The sequence below is a fragment of the Acinonyx jubatus genome, chromosome B1 (assembly GCF_027475565.1).
Source record: "Acinonyx jubatus isolate Ajub_Pintada_27869175 chromosome B1, VMU_Ajub_asm_v1.0, whole genome shotgun sequence".
In the NCBI taxonomy this organism is placed as follows: Eukaryota; Metazoa; Chordata; class Mammalia; order Carnivora; family Felidae; genus Acinonyx; species Acinonyx jubatus.
This window is the reverse complement of record NC_069382.1, coordinates 169316540-169329543: the sequence shown is the minus strand read 5'-3', so window position 1 is coordinate 169329543 and position 13004 is coordinate 169316540. Positions and strand designations below refer to the sequence as shown.

At 37.9% G+C, this 13004-nt stretch overlaps 1 protein-coding gene across 6 annotated transcripts in view; it reads left to right on the top strand.

Annotated features, from left to right (window-relative positions):
• KLHL5 (kelch like family member 5) overlaps positions 1-13004 on the top strand; it is a 92123-nt gene that overhangs the window by 67854 nt on the left and 11265 nt on the right. For all 6 annotated transcript variants that reach the window (XM_027055476.2, XM_027055456.2, XM_053217455.1 and 3 more), the window contains 2 exons: positions 232-456; positions 5618-5780. In XM_027055476.2, coding sequence (XP_026911277.1) covers positions 232-456; positions 5618-5780 — 388 coding nt within the window. The remainder of the gene's footprint in view (positions 1-231; positions 457-5617; positions 5781-13004) is intronic.

Below are 13004 nucleotides of genomic sequence, written 5' to 3'. Positions count from 1 at the left end.
ACAAGTAATCCTTTCTCACTTGACCTTTTAATGTAGAGCCTTGTGTATGCTCTGGAGTATAGTAGGAGATGAGGTCAGAGACATAAGCAGGGGCCTGACCATGCAGGAGCTCAATGAAATATAATAAAAGTATTATTGTCAATGCTAATAAATTATACTTTTATGTGTATAAAATGATAAAGTACTCAAATGTGAAATTCTTTTATATAACATCTATATATTACTATGAAGGAGCAACAAGCATTGAAAAGTATGATCTTCGTACAAATATGTGGACTCCTGTAGCAAATATGAATGGGAGGAGGCTGCAGTTTGGTGTTGCAGTGTTAGATGACAAACTGTATGTGGTTGGAGGAAGAGATGGACTGAAGACTTTGAACACTGTAGAATGCTACAACCCCAAAACAAAAACCTGGAGTGTGATGCCTCCTATGTCCACCCACAGGCATGGCCTTGGTGAGTATAACCATGCACATTCATTCATGATGTCATCATTAAGCTTCCACAGCATTTTTACATTCTGTACCAGGCAGAAGAAAACCAATGTGGCAGCTGCTGAGTCAGCAGCAATCAGTCACCAAGCATTCCTTCACATGCTCTTTAACTGGAAAGTAGAATATACATGAATGTAACAGCAACTAGCACAAGTAAAAACATGGATATTTAAGGATTCTAGTGGAACACGTTTTAAAATGTGTGTTCTGTCAATCAGTGTTAATCTAACCTGATTGAAATGTTTATTTAAAAATATTTAGCATTATTGTTTTTCATCTATATCCCCTGTTTTTTAAGCAGAAATGAGTAAAAACCCAAAGAAATCTTGAGCTGGCACAGAGAATATAATGATAGAGACTTTTCATTCTTTCATTCAATAAAACACTAAACTGACATTGATTAGCATGTACTATGTGCCATCATGCTGTTTGTTCTGTAGGTGTACAAAGATGAAGAAGACACTATCTGTACTCTGAAGGAACTGATGGCTCACTCTGAGCTGATAGAAGATAACTTAGGGCCTTATATCAGATGATCTATCTTTTCTGATAGGAGACAGAATTGATGAAATAAAAAGAATTGTTAGATGAGTGAAGCAGATGGACATAAAATTAGATGGGGCTTGAAATGAATCTGTATCACCCAGCTTTTGCTGCATAACTCAAAAGGTCAAAGGTTTAAAACAACAACCATATATTTAGCTGTTGGAACTGTGGGTCAGCTGAGACATTTTTCTGGTCTGGCATGCCTGCCTTAGATGATTTCTGCTAGATTTTTTCATGGATCTCTGGTGGGCTCACAGGTCAGCTAGATGATCTAGGATAGCCTCATTTACATGTGTAATGGTAGGTAGATTGTTGAGGTAGAGACAACTGGGCCACATGCCTGTAATCATTCACCAGGCTAGCCAGGCTTCTTCACATGGTGCCAGTCACAGGGTTTCAAAAGCAGCAAGAGAAGGCAAGCCACAGTGCACAAAGAATTTTCAAGCTTCTGCTAGCATGGTACTTGCTAATGTTGCACTGGCCAAAACAAGTCACATGGGCAAGCCCAGATCCAAAGAGTAGAGATCAAGACTACTCTTCTTATTTATATATGTATGTATGTATTTATATTAATATTTATTTGAGTCTAGTTGACACACCATGTCACATTGGCTTCAGGTATACAGCTTAATGATTTGACAAGTTTATACATTCTGCTGTGTTCACCATAAGTATAGCTACTATCTGTCCTGTTATACATCCCTATCTCAGTACCATTGACTATATTCCTTATGCTCTGCCTTTTATTCCCATGACTTACTCATTCAATAACTGGAGGCCTATATTTCCCTCTCCACCCATTTTGCCCAGCCCTCCATTTCCCTCCCCTCTGGCAACTATCAGTTCATTCTCTGTATTTATAGTTCTTTTTTAAAAAAATTTTAATGTTTATTTATTTTTGAGAGAGAGAGAGAGACAGTGTGAGCAGGGGAGGGACAGAGAGAGGGAAACACAGAATTCAAAGTGGGCTCCAGGCTCTGAGCCATCAGCACAGAACCCAACGCGGGGTTGAACTCATGAACCATGAGATGTCGGACACTTAACTGAGTGAGCCACCCAGGCACCCCTGTATTTATAATTCTGATGCTGCTCTTTTTTTGTTTATTCATTTCTTAGATTTGCCTTTCTGAGTCTCACTTATTTCACTTAGCATAATACCCTCTAGGTCCATGCATGTCTCATATGGGATGACCTCATCATTTTTATGGCTGTGTGTGTGTGTGTGTGTGTGTGTGTGTGTGTGTGTGTACCATTCATCTATTCATTTATTGATGGACACTGTTCTTTATGGGAGGCGCTACAGCGTCACATTGAAAATAGGCATGCATTCAGCGGTAAGACAAATTTGTGGCTATATTGTCAATGTATCACAGTTTGGAAAAGGTTTAAATTAATTGCAATAAAGAATTTGATAGGTCATCATAAAAGATGAATTAAAAGATGGATGAGCAGCAATGAAGGCATCATTCAGTTTAGATAGCATAGCTTTGTACTACATTCAATTTATTAATGCTGAGCACCAGAGCAGAGGCTGCCAAAAAAAGCCAGTATCAGTAATATAAATTATCTAGGCATGAAGATTGGTGTGATAGTTGGACAACAAAAAAATCAAAGAAATAAGTGCTTCTACTTTTTGTGATTAGGTTTCAATTAAAGTTGATCTTAAGTTTCAAGTTTGATCAAACAGTAAAACCAGAGGATTAAGGGCACGGTATTGAGAGGGGAGCTAAAAATTAACTATATGAAATTCAATTAAGGAAACCATAAAATATTAATCTTTAGTCCACAAAATCAACTTATTACATAGGCACAGAATGGGAATGTATCTTAAAAGCAGCATGAATGAGACTTATAACCTTGAGTTGACCATAAAATCCAGGGTCAATAGTGTGTGATTCAAATGCATACTTTTCCCCACCATGGAGAAAAGAAATTTACTTTTAACTTAAGGTAGATTCTTAGAGTACACAGAATGAGAATGCCCATGATCCAGCTGTGTTTTGTGCAGATCAGATTGTGTATAGAATACTACCGTTCATTCTAGGTACCATATAAGGTTTTATTGAAGCAAGTTCAGAGAAGAATAATCCTATAGTTCAAATGTCTTAAGTTTTTTTTTTTAGATCTTTCATTCAAAACAGCCTTGTTCTTACTAATTTATCCTATAATAAATCAATTTGACCTTATAAAAGAAATTCTTACATAGGAAACACTCCTTTTATCTCTTTTATATGTGAGAATTACCTAAAGACTTCATTTGGAAGAAGTGGTTCTGCTGCTAGAATTTATTTTCAAAGATAATGTTAAAGGAGTTGAATTAGACCCATTATCGTTTCTTCCAGCCCTTTAGTTAACTTTGCACACATACATATACACATATAATTGGATATATTTTATATATATTTGGAGCTGTGTGTGTGTGTGTGTGTAGTTTGTACATACTGCTCCTTTTACCTCACCATCTCTTCTCTCAGTTGTCTCTCTGTCTGGTTTCCTAACTTCATTTGTGTTTTTGTTCAGATGTAATTTTATCTGAGAGGTCTTCCCTGACCCTCTCTACCCTTTTACTCAGTTCCATTTTTCTTATTAGCACTTACCAATACCTGAGATATATTTTGCCTGTTTCCTCATTAAAATATTAGGTCCATGATGGCAGGGCCCTTATCTGTTCTTTTATTAAGTGCTTGGCACTTAATAAACACTAAATAGATATTTGTTGAATAAGGGAACAAATTAATCTGGCTTGGTTCCCTGATGATGAATCACACCAATGATTGTGGTATCACCTCTAACTACAGTAAAATGTCATGAATTTGAATCAATAGGGGGAAAGGAATAAAAATGATTTTTCAAACATATCTTAAATCTGAATTATTGAAAAATCTTTTATTTTTTAAAATTTTTTCTAAGGAGGATTTATTGGGTGCCTGGGTAGCTCAGTTGGTTAAGTGTTGGACTTCAGCTCAGGTCATGATCTTATGGTCTGTGAGTTCAAGCCCCACATCAGGCTCTGTGCCAACAGCTCAGAGCCTGGAGCCTGGTTTGGATTCTGTGTCTCCCTCTCTCTCTGCCCACTCACACTCTGTCTCTGTCTCTCAAAAATGAATAAATGTTTTTAAAAATTTTTTAAATGAGGATTTATTTTTTAAGGTTATTTAAGTTTATTTATTTATTTTGAGAGAGAGCACAAGCAGGTGAGGGGCAGAGAGAAGGAGAGACGGAATCCCAAGTAGGCTCCATGCCATCAGCACAGAGCCAGATGTAAGGCTTGAACTCACAAACAGTGAGATCATAACCCAAGCTGAGATCAAGAATTAGATGCTTAACTGATTGAGCCACCCAAGTGTCCCTATTTTTTTTAATTTTTAAAAAATGTTTATTTATTTTTGAGAGAAAGAGAACAGAGGAGGGGCAGAGAGAGAGATAGAGGATCTAAAGCGAGCTCTGTGTTGAAGTCTGATGCTGGCCTTGAACCCATGAGTTGCAAAATCATGTGCTGAGCCAAAGTCAGTTGTTTAACCAACTTAGCCACCCAGACACCCCAAAAAATCTTTTAAATATGGCAATGTATGCATCTTATATAGTTTTAAATAAGTTTCCACTGTTGGACCTCAAGATACTGCCTCTAAAACTTATAAGACCAGGAGCACCTGGGTGGCTCAGTTGGTTGAGTGTCCAACTCTCGATTTTGGCTGAGGTCACACAGTTCGTGGGTTTGAGCCCAGAGTTGGGCTCCACACTGACACCACAGAGCCTGCTTGGGATTCTCAGTCTGTCCCTCTGTCTCTACCCCTGCCCCGTTCATGCTTGTTCGCTCTCTCACTCTATTTCTCTCTCTCTCTCTCTCTCAAAAATAAATAAACATTAAAAAAAAATCTTACAAGACCAGGGCTATATTGCTATTTTTCCCCCTCACCTACCCCCCTACCACCAAGAAGAGCTGTGTGGCAACCAGATACCTTTATTATAAATGTTTCCTTAGTTAAATTTGTATGTTTAAGGTTCGTTGTACCACCCAAAGGAGTCTACCAATTCAATAAAATCCCTTTCAAAATTCCAATGACATTTTTCAAAGAAATAGAACAAATAATTCTAAAATTTGGATGGAACCACACAAAATACAGAATAGCCAAAACAAACTTGAGGGAGGACAAAGCAGAGGCATCACGCCCCCTGATTTCAAACTATAGTACAAAGTTATAGCAATGAAGACATAATGGTATTTGGCTTAAAAATAGACACATAGATCAGTGGACCAGAAATAAACCCATGCATGTGTGTTCAACTAATTTACAACAAAGGAGCCAAGAATATACAATGGGGAAAGGACAGTCTTCAATAAATGGTGCTGGGAAAACTGTATAGTCACATACAAAAGAATGCAAGTGGGCCATTATCCTACAGCAAACATGAAAATAAACTCAAAATGAACTAAAGACTTGAGCATAAGACCTGGAGCCATAAAACTCATAGAAGAAATCATAGGCAGTAAACTGTGTATTTATATTTCAGTTAAAATGTGATCTTTAAGGTAGTGGTAAATCTTAAGTCATTGCTTCTTTCCTGTCCCCGTGTAGGTGTGGCTGTATTGGAAGGTCCCATGTATGCAGTAGGAGGACATGATGGCTGGAGCTATCTGAATACAGTGGAAAGATGGGACCCTCAGGCTCGCCAGTGGAATTTTGTTGCCACTATGTCCACCCCCAGAAGCACAGTAGGTGTGGCTGTACTAAGTGGAAAGTAAGGAAATATTTAAAATTCCATTTAAAACACAATAAACCAAATTTATTGAGCTACATCATTTTTATGTATAAAAATACATTTTATGTATAAAAAATACATTTTTATGAATAAAAATATTCGTAAATAAATCACAAAAGAGAAATACTTTCTTTGAGTGATGGAAACTGTTAAATCTTTTTTTATTACGTTTTTTTATTTTTGAGAGGCAGAGAGAGACAGAACGTGAGTGGGAGAGGATCAGAGAGAAAGGGAGACACAGAATCCAAAGTGGGCTCCAGGCTCTGAGCTGTCAGCCCAGAGCCTGACGGGGGGCTCGAACCCACGAACCATGAGATCATGACCTGAGCTGAAGCCAGACACTCAACCAACTGAGCCACCCAGGCACCCCCCCCCTTTTTTTTTTTACTGTTTATTTATTTTGAGAGAGCAAAAGGAGAGAGCAGGAGCAGGGAGGGCAGAGAGAGAGGGAGACGCAGAATCTGAAGCAGACTCCAGGCTCTGAGCTGTCAGCACAGAGCCCAACGCGGGGCTCAAACTCATGAACCTCGAGATCATGACCTTAGCCAAAATTGGATGCTTAACCGACTGAGCCACCCAGACACCCCTAGTGATGCAAACTTTTAAAATAGTCTCGGGGCTCCTGGGTGGCTCAGTCGGTTAAGCCTCTGACTTCAGCTCAGGTCATGATTTCACAGTTTGTGGGTTTGAGCCCCATGTCAGGCTCTGTGTTGACAGCTCAGAGCCTGGAGCCTGCTTTGGTTTCTGTGTCTCCCTCTCTTTCTGCTCCTCTCCCATTCGTGCCTTCTCTCTCTCTCTCTCTCTCTCTCTCTCAAAAATAAATAAAAATAATTTTTTAAATAGTCTCTTTTTATCATAGTTCTAAATATAAATAACTTAGCAGTGTTAGGCTTTCATTTTAATGTACAGATATTGTAAATTTCAAATTATTTTACATGAAGAAACTTTATATAAATATTCAATATAGTAAAAATCTGGTAGTTTGTATAGCTTTAAAAGTATATAGTGTTTTAAATTAGTTTTATTTTTGAGACAGCACAAGTGGGAAGGGACAGAGAAAGAGAGGAGACAGAGGATCTGAAGCGGGCTCTGCAATAAAAGCAGTGAGCCTGATGTGGGCCTCGAACTCATGAACTGTGAGACGCTCAACTGACTGAGCCACCCAAGTGCCCCAAAAGTATGTAGTGTTTTAAGCACAGTATAGGCCCTCTCAGTGTTTTTCTAAATAATTCCTTCCATCTCTTCTACTGACTTATCTTTATCTTTACTTCTTTCTTATCATGGTAAAACTGCTGAAAACTGAAATGGATTTAGAAAGGTGTAGTCTTGGCTCTAGTCTGCTCTCACTAGAGTAAACAGATTTGGACAGCCATCACAAATAGCTCTTGGTAACTCAGAGACTAAATACATATCAAAGACCTTTCTTCCATAAAATGAAGCTCTCTATGGTTATTAAATAAAAGTTGTTTGTTGCATACCTTTACTCATTTAAAATGCTTTATCATCACTTCCATAAAGGGGAAGGAATCAAAGTTAAAATATAGAAACCAAGAATTATTTGTAGAATTGTGTTACTGATCGATTGGCAAAACAAAAATGAGAAAATATTAGTAAAATGTTTATAATTTATGACCTAAGTGTCGTAGACTCTTAAGTCTAAAGTTCTTTCTTGTCTAGCAAGAAAGCGGGACACGGGATTGAAATGCAACAGATGGCTAATGTCCAGGAAAAGACCAGAGCCCTGAATAAGGGTCCTTGCCCCATATTTATTAAGATCAGAAGGCTTACAAACGTGATGGGCATCCACAAAGAGACAATGCATCGGTGAACATTAATTCATGAGCATGAGGGAAAGGGGGTTTAGAAGATATACGGTGTTTGTGGTTTGGGTCAATAGAAGAATCCTGGCATAGGGCAGATGGGCAGATGGTTGTTAATGGCAGACAGGAGGTGCCAGTTATCTGTTGATCTTAGCTCACCTAGGGGATAAGGCAGATAAGTCAAACAACCTCAGGGTTAATGAGGCACCTTTTCTTTTGCTAATCAGCTCTGCTCTGGGCAGCTTCACCTGCAGTTCAGAGGTCCATAGCTCTATTTACCTTTTTACCTAACTTGGTCCTTCCCTCCTGTAAAAGCAGCTTTCTGCCATAGTACTAAATTGAGGGGCGGTGGGGTGGGGGGTTCACCTGAATGCCTAATCTTGCTTACCTCATATACCCATGTATTGGGGGCCTTTGCCTCCCTCTCTATTCTGGGACCTTTGCCCCTTCCTCTCTATTCTTGGGGGCCTAGGCCCCTCCCTACTTTATTCTGGGAGTCTTACCTTGTTTACCCAAGCTTGGGTGAGAGCACCCTAAGCCTTTGTAATTCTTTATGCCTCATTAACCCGTTGGTGCAAGCCCAGGGAATTCCTAAACTTATTCCCCACACCTAAGGTCTTCTTTCCTCAGGACATGTTAGTTATGTCCTACTTTTTAAAATGTATGTGATCTCCACACCCCTCTCTTCATTTGTTTTAACTAAAGAAAGAACTTCAGAATTTATCCTTCCTAATTCTTTGGTAGCAGAGTTAGCCACCAAAGAATCTAGTGAATGAGAAAAAAGAGAAAACTAACAGTATCTTTTCAGTTTTGACCCTTCAGTTAAAACTTTTGGGAGGGATGCTTGGGTGTCTCAGTCAGTTAAGTGTCTGACCGGCTCAGGTCATGATCTCACGGCTGATGGGTTCGATGTGCTGACAGCTCAGAGCCTGGAGCCTGCTTCAGATTCTTTATCTCCCTCTCTCTCTCTGCCCCTTCCCCACTCACACTCTGTCTCTCCATCTTTTAAAAAATAAAGAAACATTAAAAAAAAATTTGTTTTAACTTCTGGGATTATTTCATTGAACTAATTCTTGTTCACTGACATTTTTCTTAGCCCTTATTTCTGGCTAGAAATATTTCTTTCTGACAGTACAAAAGAAAAACGACTTTACCTAAAATCTTATTCCTAGACCTACAGCAGCTTTGACTCCTAGACAGAGATATCTTTCTTGCCCCTGTCCACCCCTCTCCACCTCTCTCTCCTCTACCCATGCATATTACACCCCAGCAAAACTAACTTATTTGTGAAAAATGTATTTTGTTTCACACTCACATTGTCTTTTGACCCATCCCATCTGTCTTAGAGTGTTGTTTCCCTGGTTTCATACCTGGCAAATTCAGCATCCTTGAAATGTACTCAACTGTCATCTCTGGAAAACTGTCCCCACTTTCCATTTCCATCTCCTCAGTGCCCCTCACCATATTAATTGTCCATTCTAGCCTCTGCATTTTTACTGTGCATAATATGTGTATGATTGTATCATAGCCGGTACCAATCTATTGTTGTTGTTATTTACTCATCAATCTCCTATAGTATATCATAGTCTTGAGTGACCTGGTCTAACTTTTTGTTCCTGACACCTAGCATGGTACCTGGAACATAACCTGAAGTGTGTGACCTTGTTGAAGAATGTTCTGGTACCACTTAGATGACATGGTACTTTAATCACAGCTAATCTATCAACTAACATTTTTCTAAGCATGCTTTAAAACAAAGTAGCAATATTTTATTTTTTTTAATATATGAAATTTATTGTCAAATTGGTTTCCATACAACACCCAGTGCTCATCCCAAAAGATGCCCTCTTCAATGCCCATCACCTACCCTTCCCTCCCTCCCACCCCTCCATCAACCCTCAGTTCTCAGTTTTTAAGAGTCTCTTATGCTTTTGGCTCTCTCCCACTCTAACCTCATTTTTTTTCCTTCCCCTCCCCCATGGGTTTTTGTTAAGTTTCTCAGGATCCACATAAGAGTGAAAACATATGATATCTGTCTTTCTCTGTATGGCTTATTTCACTTAGCATCACACTCTCCAGTTCCATCCACGGTGCTAAAGTAGCAATATTTTAAAAGATTTTGTTGGTTTCCATTGTTTAAGTTTCTTTGTTTATTTTGAGAGAGAGGTGGGGGGAGGCAGAGAGAGAGGGAGAGAGATAATCAGGGGCTCAAACCCACAAACTGTGAGTTCATGACTTGATCTGAAATCAAGGTGGAGGCTTAACTGACTGAGCCTCCCAGGTGCCCCTGTTCTCCATTTTTAGGTACATATCCAGAGTCTGGAAAAAATAGAAATCGTGTTGTTTTTTTAAAAAGATTGAAAAAAATTATGCATCTTTTCTCACCAGTCCTTGTGATTTAGAACAAATCATTTCCCTGTGCCTCGGTTTTTTTATCTACATAATGAAAAGCCTAAATTAATTACTATTTTTGTTATTTTGAACTTAATTTTACAATGCTTCCTGATGCAAAATATAATTGTTTCTTAAATGTATATATATGTGCATTATATGCACATGATGTATATATATAATTGTTTCTTTAGAAAAGAACTGTTTGAATGTTTTTTTATGAGTTGTATCCTGTCAGTATATCTTGAAAATGTCAAAAGTTAAAATTTCACTTTCTACCATGTTTGAGAGAAAAAAGCTTTATTTAGAATTCTAATTGCTCAGGCTACTTTTAAGCCACTGACTGGCAAATATTTTTTGGTAGTAGAATCTCTCTTTCAAATGAAACCTTATAAAAATCTCAATACTTAAGGCAAATTGAAGTTTAAGCCTATAACATATATTTATTATAACAATCAATGTAGAAGAACAACTCTGTTTTTAAAAACACCCAGATTATTTATATGTTTGGTTTTTGTTGTTGTTCAGTATAAGAAAATCCTCATTCACAGATCAGTAGCTGAAAATGATAACAGTTATTTTAGCTAATAGAGCAATTTAATTGGAATCTCTGGAAACTTTTCAGTTAAACTGTATTGTAGATTAAAAGTAGTAGAATTTTTTTTCTGTTAAATCTCAGTATCCACCAGCCCGTTGCATTCTTGATCCTAATTTTAAAAGTCAGAAAAGACTAAGTCTTATTTTGAAGCATATAGTACAATACAATTGGGCACAATTTCATAATTTGACATAATGTTTATACTGTAATAGATACTGTCATTGGAAAGAAAGATGAGTTGTGAATCTTTCATGGCCTTTAATTGAGCCAAGTGACGTTTTTGAAAATTATTAAAACTTAAATTTCAAATGCACTGTTTTTGGGACCTCCTCAAGTCCTCCACAGAATTCTGTTCTTAGAAAACAATTTGAAAGCCATTGCTTGAGATCATGTTTCTTCAGAAAGTATTATTGGTACATTTTAGCCCTTAACATTAACTGAGTGTAAACATTGTTTGGACACTTAAGATCTAAAAATGCCATTTTCCTCAGTTCGTTAAGTGTCCACCTCTTGATTTCAGCTCAGGTCAATATCTTGGCGGCTTGTGACATGGAGCTCCACATCAGTTTCTGCACAGACAGCCCAGAGCCTGCTTGGGATTCTCTCTTTCCCTGTCTCTCTGCCCCTCCCCTGCTTGCATTCACTCATGCAATCTCTCTCTCTCTCTCTCTCTCAAAATAAATGTTTAAAACTATTTTTTAAATAAAAATGCTATTTTCTAAAAGAATACAAATAGAGATAGAATTTATTTTTCCCCTTAAACACTTAAACCATTGTAAGGCACTATTCAAAGTATATTAAATTTGATCACCAATAATCCTTTGAGACAGGGTTTAGAGATGTTTTGGATGATGAAATTCAGGCAGGTGGAGGTTAAATAACTTGTCCACAGTCAGAGCTAGTAAGTGTTAGAACCAAGCTTCAAATCCAGAGTCTGGCTCCAGAGTTCATCTCTTAATCCCTATACTACACCACTTTTCATAGTCAAGACCCATGAGTTCACTGTGAAGAGGGGGTGGTGCCTTGAATTCTGTTGTTGTGTTTCTGTGTGTGTGTACATGGTTTTTTAAATTTTTTTAACATTTATTATTGAGAGACAGAGAGAGACAGAGCATGAGCATGGGAGGGACAGAGAGAGGGGCAGACACCAAATCAGAAGCAGGCTCCAGGCTCTAAGCTGTCAGCACAGAGCCTGATGTGGGACTCAAAGTCACAAACCGCGAGATCATTACCTGAGCCGAAGTTGGACACTTAAAGGACTGAGCCACCCAGGTGCCCCTGTACATGGTTTTTTTAATTATGAATAGTTTCTAATTGTTGGTGTCCTCTAATATTCTGTGATCCCATATTCAGACAAATATGCTACAAGTATTAGTTAAAAATAAGAATAGTTTAACATTAAGAATGATAACACAAGAAAGTAGTTTTTAAGAGATAAATTTTTTAACAAAGTTTCAAATAAATTTCACTTTCCATACTATTCATATAAAGTTTAAATAGAATAAGATATCACTACAGCCACATGTTGCTATTTAAGATATGATCATCTTCTCAGTTAAGAACCAGTTTGAATCAATGATCATTGGGGAAATACAAATAAAAACTACAATGAGGTATCATCTCAAGCCTGTCAGAATGGCTAAAATTAATAACACAGGAAACAATAGATGTTGGCAAAGATGCAGAGAAAAGAGAACCCTCTTTCACTGTTGGTGGGAATGCAAACTGGTGCAGCCAATCTGGAAAACAGTATGGAGGTTCCTCAGAAAGTTAAAAACAGAACTACCCTATGATCCAGCAATTGTACTACTAGATATTTACCCAAACGATACAGGAATACTGATTCTAAGGGGTACATGCACCCCAATGTTTCTAGCAGCATTATCAACAGTAGCCAAATTATGGAAAGAGCCCAGATGTCCATCAACTGCTGAATGGGTAAAGAAGATGTGCACATGCACACACACACACACACACACACGCACACACACACACACACACGAATATTACTCAGCCTTCAAAAAGAACAAAATCTTGTCATTTGCAATGACATGCATGGAGCTGGAGAGTATTATGCTAAGCGAAATAAATCAGAGAAAGACAAATCAGTCAGATTTCACTGGTGTGGAATTTAAGAAACAAAATAGACGAACATAGTGGGGAGAAAAAGAGGCAAACCTTGAAACAGCTTCTTAACTGTAGAGAACAAACTGAGGATTGCTGAGCAGGAGGGTAGAGGGGTTAAATGGCTGATGGGTACTAAGGAGGGCATTTGCTGTGACGAGCACTGGATGTTGTATGTAAGTGATGAAACACTAAATTCTATACCTGAAACTAATATTACACTATATGTTAACTGACTAGAATTTAACGAAAAATTTGAAGATAAAAAAA